General features: G+C 33.3%; 1 protein-coding gene across 2 annotated transcripts in view; it reads right to left on the bottom strand.

Annotated features, from left to right (window-relative positions):
• KCNH7 (potassium channel, voltage gated eag related subfamily H, member 7) overlaps positions 1 to 13555 on the bottom strand; it is a 458375-nt gene that overhangs the window by 51037 nt on the left and 393783 nt on the right. The window contains exon 9 of one of the 2 annotated variants that reach the window (XM_011991002.1): positions 1828 to 2027. In XM_011991002.1, coding sequence (XP_011846392.1) covers positions 1828 to 2027 — 200 coding nt within the window. Of the gene's footprint in view, positions 1 to 1738; positions 2028 to 13555 lie in introns of those variants that run through there. The other variant, XM_011991003.1, reaches the window with a different exon arrangement.

The raw sequence follows: 13555 nt of genomic DNA, 5'->3' as shown, positions 1-13555 counted from the left end.
AACATTGGAAATCATTTAACAAGCTCTAAACCTGACAGATAACAAGGGTGTTCTCCACAATTTACACGAGAATTAAATTGGATATAAATACCTCCTGTTCTTACCGGTGGGTGTTGTGATTCCATTTATTAAGGTGTGAAGCAGACAGGAAAGAGATAAATCTTTCATAAGTACATTGTAAATAGGCAAGTGGTATATAAACCATATTCATAGGTAATAGAGTCAAACAATGAAAGGTAAATAGTTGTCACAAAATAGACTTTATCACAAAAAAATGGTCACAAAACTAGTTACATGGAGGGGGGTAAAATAATTGTTTTGCTACTGTTTTTGAAATAATCTGGCAGTATGGAACAACAAAAAATGAGTGATGTGTTTTGATTAAAAATTCTTGACACTGCTTCAGCCAACCCAGCAGCAGAGAGTCCCCAAAAGACTTTGAATGCTGACACCTTTGTTAAACAATAACAGTGATGGAAATATAGAAAAGTGATCAACATGTAGGTGCTCTTTCTTGTGAGATTAAAGTGTTCCTTTGGGGGATCAATTTACAAATGAATTTTTCACAAGAAACTTTGGGATGATTAGAAATGACTCAAGGGGTTTTGCGTGAAAAGTGCTCATTTGATTAGCTCTTCAAATTGTCATTTTTGTCATGGCATGTCCTTCTCAATCAAATACATCACACACAGGTATGATAAACTTATCCATATATAAATATTACTTTCAAATTGGGTAATATTTGCAGTGCTTTCTGCACCATTCCTATTAATTTTGAACCCTTCTTTCTTCATTAGACTATTACTGGTTAAACAGAAAGTACCATTTTAAATTGTACAGGCTCACTTACACAAAAATTGTTTCATGCAATTGACATAATTAAATGTGAGTGCTTTTATTTTCTGAGAAATTCTTAGAAACAGGGTTCTTGCCCAGTGGAGGAGTAGCCATATGGGAAGCCACCATATTTTTATTCCTTTTTTTCTGGCGCTCTATGATACATCATCGAATTTGGATTTGCTGTATAATTTATTTAGAAACCAGCCTTTATAGCCAAATTGCAAGGTAAAAGAAAGTGGGCAATTCTCCTAATAATCAAAAGAGGTCTTTGGACCACATTAATATCATTAAAAGTGTTGATTTTTGAGCAGTGATACAGGAAGGGAGGTTATGACAGGTGATTGTTGATGTTGAATTTGCTTAAAAGGTGAAGGAAAAATATGAAGGGATCCATATTTCCCCCTTGAAAGGAAAGACGCGTTAAACCAGGTACAGTAAAAGGGCACAGTGTAGATCATTTAAATTATAGAAAAAAACATTCTTAAAGTGTGAAACTTCCTATGATAAAATGCTTATGTATACTTAAGCTCCCTGACCTCTCCTTTAAGTTTTCAATTTCCTGTCTTTTAAAGTGTGTTAACCTGAGATCTCTGTTTGGGGGCATCATAATTGTTACTGTTTACTTGCCAAACCTTATTGCAACTGGATCCAACTATTTTTGGGGGGTGTTGGCAATGAGGTCATGCAGTAAAAACCCAAGTCCCAGCTAAAGCAATGCTCTCTCTCACCAGAAGTGGGAACTCTACTACACACAGTTATATCAGTTTGCATCATGTTATAATGCCTTTGCCACACAGTGTAACTAGATATAGCACCATGCAATGCCATGAATTGAGAATGAGAGACTATCTCCAGGGGAGAAAATACACATCCGAGAGAAGAAAACAAAAGCAAGGGGTTCAAAGCTGGTGATTCTGGCTTTTATTCCATTTTGGCTATCACTATAATGCCTGTGGCACTTTCATTTTGGAAAACAGACATACATACCATGTTCATGTCAATGCCATTGGTGTAAGTCCATGCATGCTGGAAATATTCTTCAAGACGTTGCCTCAGAGGGTTGGGGATTTGATGAAAGCGAATGAATTCTTTTACTCGCAGCATCTGCATGTGGTACCTGGCAGTTCCCGAGTATAGTCTTTGGATAATTGCAGATACATTCCCAAAAATGCTTGCATACATTAGTGCTGGATTGGATAAAAAACAAAGTTATGGGGGAAACATAGGCAAGTTATATATTGTTAGAGTATCAAGCATGAGGATTTTGATTATCTCAGTCTAGTGAGGATTTACCATTGGATCATGGGGGAAAAAAGAAGTTAAACTAAAACTGCTTTACATTTCATAATTTTAGTGATAAAGCTGGAGAGGGAAAGTATCCAAATTCATCATGGATTCTAAATGAAAGTGAAAACTCACATTGTTTATAATATCAGCTTGTGGCTGGGAGCATTGACTAGGGAGAAATGCATTTGAAATAAACCCTTTCATTTGAAAAAGAAGGCATGTCATGGCTCACCAAAAATACATTTTCTTGAAAAAAATATGAGGCAAAAGTGTCTTTTAGGGATTTAAAAACCCTTTTTGAATTGGAGTTAACATATTAGTTTTAAATTGTGACTTATTTCTGCCTCTCAGCCTCAAATCTAACTTTGTAGAAGAAAAATCTATTATTAAATTTGAGATTATTTTGAATACATTAGGTTTGTTAAGGGATAACAAATTCTTTTAAGAAACTCAGTTTCTTTGGAGTGTTAATTTGTATACAGTTTTTAATCTATTCCAATTCATTTTCATAGTATTTTTGCATAAGAAACATATCTCTGGCTTAGAAAAATTCACATAGCTTCATTTTTATAGGGAAAAAATAGAACACATTTTTGTTCTTTCGTCTATGGGAAGAAACTGCTATGAGATCCCTTGCTATATAATCAGCATTTAGGAAGAATATCTGTATTGGTGCTTCTTCCACTAAATCTTCATGATTTAAAATAAGCTCTTTAAGCACTTTCTCTCTTTTTTATATTTGTATTCATTTCTAATAATCCTAAAAATAAACGCTATTCTCTGTACAGAAAGTCACATCACGATATAAAATCTGAATGTTGATCTTTGGGCATCTATCAGAAACTAAGAGATATGGTAACATATGTTTAAGTCACTGGAATAGCTATATACCAGGGTGGGGAAAACAGCAACAACAAAAGAGTCTGAAGTATTTAATTAAAGTAAATTCAAACGACACATTTTTTTCCTCAAACAAATTTTACAATTGCTTCTATAAACCACTTAATCATTTCCAAAGTAGGCTTTGGCCAGATTCTGGCCATGTTTTAAACTAGTATGTTTTCCTGAGCACTTGCTTGCTTTTCCATCTCACCTTGTTCGCTTATCTTATCATGCTTGGTTATCAAGATCCTTATGTACCATAGATATCCCAAGTAAGAGAATGTCCCGGGGAAAGCAGTGACCCCTTGTTTTTATCTATTTAAGGGGATGAAAGTTGGGGAGATGTGGTGGTTAATTTTATATCAACTTGACTGGGCCACAGTGTGCCTGGATATTTGATTACACAAATATTCTGGATGTGTCTGTGAGGGGTTTGCAGAGGAGATTAGCATTTGGGTCAGTAAACAAGTAAAGCAGTTTGTCCTCCCTACTGTGGGTGGGCTGCATCCAACTTATTGAAGTCCTGAATAGAAGAAAAAGGGGAAGTAAAGGAGAATGAGCTCTCTGCTTGACTGTCTGAGCTGAATATCAGTCTTCTCCAGCCTTTGGACTTGCACTCGGACTCAGACTGAAACCACATCATTGGCTCTCCCTGGTCTAGACACAGTTACTGAGTACAGATCTTGAGAATTTTCAGCCTCTATAACTGTGTGAGCCAATTTCTTCTAATAAATCTCTTTATATCTTTATCTATATTCAAATATATATGTCTTTCCAATATCTATCTTTTGGTTCTGCTTCTCTGGACATCCAGACTAACACAGGAGATCTCTAGTGAGGCTGAATTGGCATGTATAAGAGACATTAATCCTCTGTAAGGTAGAGCAGATGTTTGAATTGTACCTTCTACATGAAGAAAAGGTGGGCCTAAATTGTTCTTGAGTAAATGAATCATTCTTTAAATAGAGAATTAACAATATTTGCCAGAAATTGATTCCTGTGATCCAAGGACATTCATGTGAAAAACACGCTTTACTTATCTCCAATGTAGTGGGGAAACAATCACATGTGATGTTACGTTTCCAAAATACCTATCACGTGCTCAGGAAGTAGATTTCATCAGAGGGCATGAAATCAATGCTATTTTTTTTAACCTAAACCACACATGATCAAGAAACACGTGTTTTATCTAAACCATTACATGATCAAGAAAGATCAGGAAAAAATCTTATTTATTAAATAGATTTTAGCAAATTAGATGTTATTTGAATGGTAGAGTTTTATCTCTACCATCAAAATTAACCAAAATGTTAGTTTAAGTCATAAACAAGCATTTGCCACTAGCTGTCAAGATGAAAAAAAATCTAGATTATAAGTACATAGCTGAACAGATAAGTGACTAATTCATGGTTGGGCACAGTGGCTCACGCCTATAATCCCAGAACTTTGGGAGGCCGAGGCAGGTGGATCACCTGAGCTGAGGGGTTCGAACCCAGTTTGGGCAACATGGCAAAACCCCATCTCTACAACAAATACAAACATTAGCCGGGTATCTTGCTGTGTGCCTGTAGTACCAGCTATTATGGAAGCTGAGGCACGAGAATCGTTTGAACCAGGGAGGTGCAGGTTGCAGTGAGCTAAGATCATGCCACTGCACTCCAGCCTGGGTGACAGAGTGAGACCCTATCTCAAAAACAAACACACAAACAAACAAAAAAACAAAAAGTGACCTGAAATACTTTTTTTTAGGAAATTCTGTGATTATGACTTTTTAAATTAATATAAAGACATTAATCTTTTTCCTATTTTTTAGGAAGGAAATGGAGCTAGAGATTGTAAGCTAGAGAGAAGAATAAAATACTTATATTCTGTACATATTATTTAGTTGATGCCCAACTGGCAAAAATATCAATCAAAAGCAAGTTGACAGACTATGGATATCTAGGCATCTCTCCTTAACTCAATATTTTTAGTTTTATAAAATAGGGAGTTCTTTTTTCATCCAAATGGTTTGCTTTAGTTTAGGTATTATAGAAATAAAACAGGTATATCTTAAAACTTCCTTCAGCACACCACACCTTAATTCTGATATAGTAACCATACTAATACATTTGATTGGTCAGAAGATATTAGCTGAAACATGTTGACAAACAAATACATCTGCATTCTTACTACATAAATTTAAACAATTCTGTAACTTAATAACATAAATTTTATTGATTTTTAATTTATATGTAAGATGTACCTATTTTAAGTGTATAATTCAATTAGTTTTGACAAATATATACACCCCTGTAAACACAATCATGATATAGAACATTTGCTTCACCCTAAAAGTCTCCTTGTGTTCCTTGGCTGCTTGCAATCACTCACTTCAGATCTTAGACAACCACTGAGCTCCTTTATGCCATTACAGATTAGTCTGCATTTTCTAGGATTTTATATAAGTGGAATCATAATGTACATATTCATTATGTACATTTGTGACTGACTTCTTTTGCTCAACATGTTTTTGAGAATCATTCTGTTGTGTGTATCAGTAATTTGTTTTTTTTTTTTTTAATTGCTGAATTGATTTGCATCATATGGCTATACCACAGTTTGTTTATCTCTTCTCCTGTTGATGGAAACCTTGCTGTTTCTAGTTTTTGGTTATTACGAATAAAACTGCCATGAACATTTGTATACAAGACTTTGTGTGGGCATATATTTTCATTTCTTTTAAACACCTAAGAGTGGAATTGCTGAGTTGTGTGCTAAATCTATGTTTCCTTTTTTTTTTTTTTTTTTTTGAGACGGAGTCTCACTCTGTCGCCCAGCCTGGAGTGCAGTGGCCAGATCTCAGCTCACTGCAAGCTCCGCCTCCCGGGTCTACGCCATTCTCCTGCCTCAGCCTCCCGAGTAGTTGGGACTACAGGCGCCCGCCACCTCGCCCAGCTAGTTTTTTGTATTTTTTAGTAGAGACGGGGTTTCACCGTGTTAGCCAGGCTGGTCTCGATCTCCTGACCTCGTGATCCGCCCGTCTCGGCCTCCCAAAGTGCTGGGATTACAGGCTTGAGCCACCGCGCCCAGCCAAACTGTTTTTCAAAGTTGTATCATTTTACATTCTCACCAGCAATGTATGAAAATACTAGTTGTTCCATATCCTCTCCAGCATTTGGCTTTGTCAGTCTTTAATTTTAACCATTGTAGTGTACATGTGTAATATCTCATTAGGGTTTTAATTTTCATTTTCCTGACGATTAATAACATTTTTTCATGTCTTTATTAGTCATTCATGTATATTTCGTGAACTGTCTTTTCAAATACTTTACCCATTTTTAAATTGAGTTGTCTTCTTATTATGGATTTGTAAGAATTATTGATATATTCTGGATATAAGTCCTTTTTCGACCTCGGTATTGAAAATATTTTCTTCAAGTATACCATTTGTCCATTCCTTTTCTTAATGGTGTTTTTTGAAGTGTAGAAGTTATTAATTTTGATGAAATCCAATTTATCAATTTTTATTGTATGATTCAGAGTTATTTTTGTTTGTTTCAGTTTTGGTAATGTGTATAATTCAAATAATTTTATTATTTGATCTAAATTGTCAAGTTTATTGTTCTTTATAATGTTCTTTTCTTATCCTTTTAATGTCCATAAGATTTGTGTTACTATCTTTCTTTCATACAGGACAGTAACTTACGTTCTTTTAGTCTAGTTGGAGGCTTATCAGTTTTACTGATTTTAAAAATTACTTCCATTAACTTTCTCTCTTGTTTGTTTTCTATTTTTATTGACTTCTGCTCTTATATATTATTTCTTTTCTTCCAGTTGTATTAGGTTTTAATTTGCTTGCCTTTCACTTAGCTTCTTAAAATACAAGCTTAGATTTGTGATTTTAGATCTCCTTTTTAAATAAAAACACTTAAAGCTATAGATTTATCTCTAAAAAATGCCTTAGGTGCCCTATACAAGTTTTGATACATTTTGTTTCCATTTTCATTAAGTTAAAAATAGTTTGTAATTTTCCATGTGATTTCTTCTTTGAACTGTGAGTTATTTGGAACTTATTTCCAAACATCTGGGGACTTTCTAAATATCTATCAGTTTTTTCTCTTACTCCTTGTCTCCTTGTCCTCTTCCTCCTCCTCCTCATCTTCTTCCTCCTTCTCCTCTTCCTTCTTTTATTGTTGATTTCTGGTTTCTCTATCATCAGACAAATACTTTGTATGATTTTAGCATTTCCAAATTTATTGAGACTTGTTTTGTAGCCCAGCATGTGGCTTGTCTACTGGTAAATGTTCCATATATGCTAGAAAAGAACATGTATTCTGCTGGTAGTTTATAATTGTCAATATACCAAGTTTAGCTGATAGTATTCTTTAAGTTTTCTATATTTTTATTCATTTGGTCTGTTTATTCTATAAAACACTGAAAGAGCAGTGTTAACATTGCAAACTATAATTATGAATTTGTCTTGTGAATTTGTCAATTTTTCCTTTCAGTTACATCAGTTTTTCCTTCATGTAATTTAAAGTTCTGTAATTGAGTGCCTACACATTTAGGATTGCTATATTTATCTATTTTATCTTTGGCAATAGTACTTGTCCTAAAGTTAATATCACTATATTGTCTGAAGTTAATACTGTTCCTCAGATTTTCTTATGATTAGGATTTGTATGAACATTGTTTTTCATTTTTTTTTTTTACTCTTTATAAGTATGTTTTCTTTAGACAGCATATGGTTGAGCCTTATTTTTTAAAATACTCTCTGATAATTTCTCCATTTCAACAAAAGCATTTAGATCATTTACATTTAATGCAATTATTGATATATTTGGGTTTAAATATACTATCTTGCTATTTGTTTTCGGCATTTCCCTTTTTTACTTATTTCCTACAATATTTTACATGTGTTATTTTGTTATTATTCCATTTTGTCTTTCCTGTTGGCTTGTTAGCTATAGTTGTAGGATTTATAACATGCATTTTAAATTGGTCAACATCTACTTTAAATAGCATAATACCATGTCATGAATGATGTAGGAATCTTACAACAACATATATTTCTATTTCTTCTTCCCACTTTTTGGTACTATCATTGTCATAATTTCTCCTTCTACATATGTTATAAAACCTCCACATTCATTGACATTATTTTTTGCTTTAAGGAGTCAATTATTTTTGAAGACATTTAGAAATACGGAAAAAGTATTTTTTTTTTTTTTAACTCACACATTTACCACTTCTAGTTTTTCATTCTTTTGTGTTGATCAAATTTTCATCTGGTATAATTTTCCTTTCACTTGAAGAACTTTATCATTTCTTGTAGTCTGCTCATGAAGAATTATGTCAGGTTTTGTCATTTTTGAAGAGTAGTTTAATTAAACATAGATTCCTATGTTGACAGATTTTAGTTTTCTTTCAGCAATATAAGGATTTTGTTCCATTTTCTTTGGCTTTCATCATTTCTAATAAGAAATCTATCAACATTATCTTTTTCCTTTGTATATGATATGTCCTTTTTTCTCCGGCAGCATTTAATATTTGATTATGATGTGCACCAGTGTGTTTTACATATATTTAACCTATTTGGGATTCACTGGACTTCTTGGATATGTGGTTTATAGTTTTCATCAATTTTGGAAAATATTCTACCATTATTTTTAAATTAAAAAATTTCTGCTATTATTTAAAAAAAAGAATTTTTTTTGCTTGCCTTCATCATCTTTGTAAATTCTGGTTCCATTTTACTTGATTTCTTTTTCCTATTAAGAATTACATTTTTCTGTTTCTTAAAATATCTCTTAAATTTTAAATAGATATTGGGCACTATAAATTTAACCTTCTTCAATGCTTGTAACTTTTTTTGTCTTAAAAAGAAGTTAGATGTTCTTGCAGGAGTTAAACCACTTGGGGATCAGCGTGTGCCTTTTGAAGCTTGCTGTTTAAGCTTATTTTGGGGACAGATGAGCCCTGGTACTACAGCACTATTTTTTTTTTTTTTTTTCCTGAGATTTCTACCAAATACCCTGGATGTTCAATAAAGGTTTTCCATTCTGTTGGCTGAAATTTGAAAATCTCCCACATCTATGTGAGCTCTGGAAATTGTTTAGCTTATAGTATTTCTGGTATTTCTTTGCTGGATTTTAGGGAGTTTTACCCCACGCATTTGTGGCTTAGTATTCATCAGAAGACTCAAAAGGATATCTATGTAGGTTTCCGGGGCTTTTCTTTTCCATAGCTACTTCTCCACTTGTCTGTCTTGCAAATTGCAGTACCTTAGACCTCTGATCTTGTTTTCTTAACTCTGTAAGACTACTGGGGTCTGCTTAGGTTATTTCTCCCTTCTCTGTTCACTGTGGTCCAGAAAGTGCCTCCAGACAAAAAGTCAAGAAAACATGTGGCCCATATTGTTTGCTTTCCTTCTTTCAGGGATCAAACTTCCCTGTTAATTTTCCAGTGCCTGAAAACAATTGTCTTACATATTTTGATCAGTTTTCTGTTTCTTTTTAATAGAAGGAGAGTAAGGTTTTAGTAATTCCATCATAACTGGAAGCAGAACTCTAGTAACTTTTTTTTTACTTGCTACAAAAATAAGAAATTCTTCCAATCAAGATGTTTGTCAAGCAGGTCAGAAATGGAGTACATTTGCCTTTATTTTTCTGGCTTATATGTTTTTTAAAATTAAATATATACATGTTATTTATAATATTTAAAATATAAAATTATGCTATATGTTATAAAACAGGTGTAAACATATGAGCATCACTTACATTTACAATTATTTAATGACTTCACAGTCTTCCTTTTTTATTTTGAATTATACACACTTTTAAAACGTATTATCTGGTTACTGTAGTCTGTACATGGTCAGCAGTACAAAAACTGTCTTTGCAAACAGCAGCTTTACAAAATGCATATAACAATCTATATGCATCAGATATTTACTATTTGCATTTAATGTTTTATTTTTAGTTTCCTTAAATTATATTGCTATAAGATAGAGGGTTGATTGCCTTGTTTTCTACAACTTGGCTTCAAATTTTTCTTTTAGAATAAAGATTAGAGTTAAACTCAGGATGCTGAGAAAGTTCAACCTGATAACCACAATAGTTGTAATTAGCACATATACACTTTTTAATCACATTTTTTGTTATTTTATTTTTTCAGGCTGAAATAAGGCCACTAAAAGGTCTGAGGAGTATGGGCATAGACAAAACCATATCATTTTAGAATATAGTTAGATTGAACTGAGAATATCGTGTGCAGATACACCTATATACATCAAATGGGTACATAAATTTCAGTATTCTTATTATTGCCAAATTTCAAGTCTTAATTTTACTCTTTTCTTTATTTATGACATAATAGGTCATGGTGCGGTTCTCCAGGAGTACCTATAAAGTATTTCCTGTGTGACATAAAGCTTTACATAATCCCATTTGGATTAAGGTGTATAGAACCAAGTCTTATATTCAAATAAATGACGGTATGTGGAATGTGGGTGTATCCTACTATAGCCAATTTGATTAGAGTGCTTTCTTTTTTCTTTAAAGATACAATTCATCTGCAGAAAACATGTATTATTCTTAACATATTAACAGAAATAGTCTAGTGCTATATTAAAAAAGAAAAAAAGGAAGCGAAGAAGAAAGGAAGGAAAGAAAGACAAAGGAAGAAAACTGACTAAAATTCCCTGATTGAGGGAATGGAGATTAGGTGCAGAGCAAGTAAAGAACTGAGCTATCTTCAATTTAAAAAAATTCACATGATAAATAGCACTACGTATTTTACTTAATCCTTACAAGTGGTGTGGATTACTAAGTGGTGAAGTGGCTAAACAAGTGCATTTTTAAAAGTCTTTCTTAAAAATTCTAAGTTTCAAAATACAGGTTTTATTTTCTTAAAAAGATATTTCTGCTACATACGTGTTTAATTAAGACCAAGTTTTTCCTTGTTTGATACCTATGCCACTAAAGCAGATGACCCCTATAAAGTGTTTACTAGTAGTTGTAATCACAAAATGGTTGGAACTGTGCTTGCTCTGTGTTCAGTCTCTCTGGAATACATATTTCTACTTTATTCTAGGAGATCCAACGTCCATTTCTTTCTGGGTACAATGCTACTTCTGTGTTTGCAGCCTAGACTTGGACTGAATTTGTAGAATGTCTTAATAGTTACTGAAATGTAATGTTGTTTGCTTACACAAATGCTACTAAAATAAAAACTTATGAAAAGTACATTGGATATAAAGTAGACAATAAACTTGGTGAATTTATTTACATTTCATTAATAGGGATTTATCTAAGCACATTTTATTATCATGTTGACATTTAAAAATCAACTATCAGGATCTATTTTCAACTTTCTATGCATTCTAAGGATGATGTTCTTCTTGAATCTTTAGAAATAAACCATGCTTAAAATCCAAAATTTTCCTGATTAAAAACCCTCAACAAACTAGGCATTGAAAGATCATACTTCAAAATAATAAAAACAATCTATTGTAAACCCACAGCCAATATCATGAATGGGAAAAAGCTGGAAGCATTCCCATTAAGCAGGAGCAACACAAGGATGCCCACTCTCACCACTCCTATTCAACATAGCACTAGAAGTCCTAGCTAGAACAAGCAGGTAAGATAAAGAAATAAAAGGCCTCCAAAGAGGAAAAGAAAAAGTCAAATTATCTCTCTTTGCTGATAATATTATTCTATTCCTATAAACAACCAAAAAGATCCTAGAAATGATAAATGTCTTCAGTAAAGTTTCAAGATACAGAATCAAGGTACAAAAATTAGTAGCATTTCCATGCACCAATAATGTTCCAAATCAAGAATGCAATCACATTTACAACAGTCAAAAAATAAAGTAACTAGGAATACATCTAACCAAGGAGGTGAAAGATGTCTACAAGGAGACCTACAAAACACTGCTGAAAGAAACCATAGATGACACAAACAAATGGACAAACATTTCATGCCCATGAATTGAAAGAGGCAATATTATTAAAATGGCCATACTCCTCAAAGCAATTTACAGATTCAATGCTATTCCAATCAAACTACCAATGTCATTTTCCACAGAATTAGAAAAAAGAACTATTATGAAATTTATAGAAAGTGAAACAGAGCCTGAATAGCCAAAGCAATCCTAAACAAAAAGCACAAAGCTGGAAGCATCACATTACCCAACTTCAAACTATACTATAAGGCCACAGTAACCAAAACAGCATGGTACTGGTGCAAAAACAGACACATAGACCAATGGAATGGAATAGAAAACCCAGAAATAAAACTGCACACCTACAGCCATCTGATCTTCAACAAAGTTGACAAAAATAAGCAATGTATAAAGAACGCCCTATTCAATAAATGGTGCTGAGACAGCTAGCTAGCCATATGCAGAAGTGTTGAACTGGACCCCTATCTTTCACCATCTACAAATGTTATCTTTCACCATCTACAAATCAAGATGGATTTAAGATTGGAATGTAAGACCTCAAACCGTAAGAATCCTAGAAGAGAACCTAGGAAATATGATTTGGATAACAGATGATGGCGAGGCTGTGGAGAAAATGGAATGCTTATATTAGGGGATATAAGCATTTATTATTGCTTGAGGGAAATATAGATTAGTCCAGCAACTGTGGAATGCAGTTTGGAGGTTTCTCAAACAACTTAAAACAGAATTATTATTCGACCTGTCAGTTCCATTACTGGGTATACGCCTGAAGAAAAATAAAACATTCTACCAAAAAGACACATGTGCTTATGCGTTCATTGCAGCCATATTCACATTGAAGAAGACATGGAATCAACCTAGATGCCCATCAACAGTAAACTGGATAAATAAAACATAGTATGTATACAATATGAACTATTATACAGCCATAAAAAAGAAAAAAAAAAGTATGTCCTTTGCAGCAACATGGATGCAGCTGTAGGCCATTATCCTAAGTGAATTAATATAGGAACAGAAAACCAGATACCACATGTTCTCACTTCGAAGTGGAGGCTAAGCATTATGTATACATGGACATAAAGATGAGAACAATACACATGTGGGACTAGTAGAGTGAGATAAAGGGACGGGGGCAACGACTGAAAAACTACCTATTGGGTACTATGATCATGATCTGGGTGATGGGAATCATTCATACCCCAAACTTCAGCATCACACAATATACCCATGTAACAAACCTGCACACATACTCCCTGAATCTAAAAGTTGAAATTATTTTTAAAAATACGGTAAAAAAATGAAAATAAAAATCCATCATGCTTTTATGCTTTTGCTAATTGCTGCCTGGAAACAGCAAGTTCACCTTCAGTGGTTCCACGATGTTATTAAAATATACATGTTAATATTAAAACATCTTTTAACAAAGCTTTGTTAATTCCAAAGAATATCTGTTACGAATGATGCTCATTACATTAACCAATCACTTAGATCTTGACATAATGTCACAGGAAAAGAAATTTTTAGTAAATGACAGGGGAAAATTACATGTATATTATGTATAAATAGGTATGTGTATGTTGCGTGTATATATAAT

The sequence above is a fragment of the Mandrillus leucophaeus genome, unplaced genomic scaffold (genome assembly GCF_000951045.1).
Source record: "Mandrillus leucophaeus isolate KB7577 unplaced genomic scaffold, Mleu.le_1.0 Scaffold389, whole genome shotgun sequence".
In the NCBI taxonomy this organism is placed as follows: domain Eukaryota; kingdom Metazoa; phylum Chordata; class Mammalia; order Primates; family Cercopithecidae; genus Mandrillus; species Mandrillus leucophaeus.
Note: the sequence above shows the minus strand (reverse complement) of the source record. Positions and strands in the feature narration are given on the sequence as shown.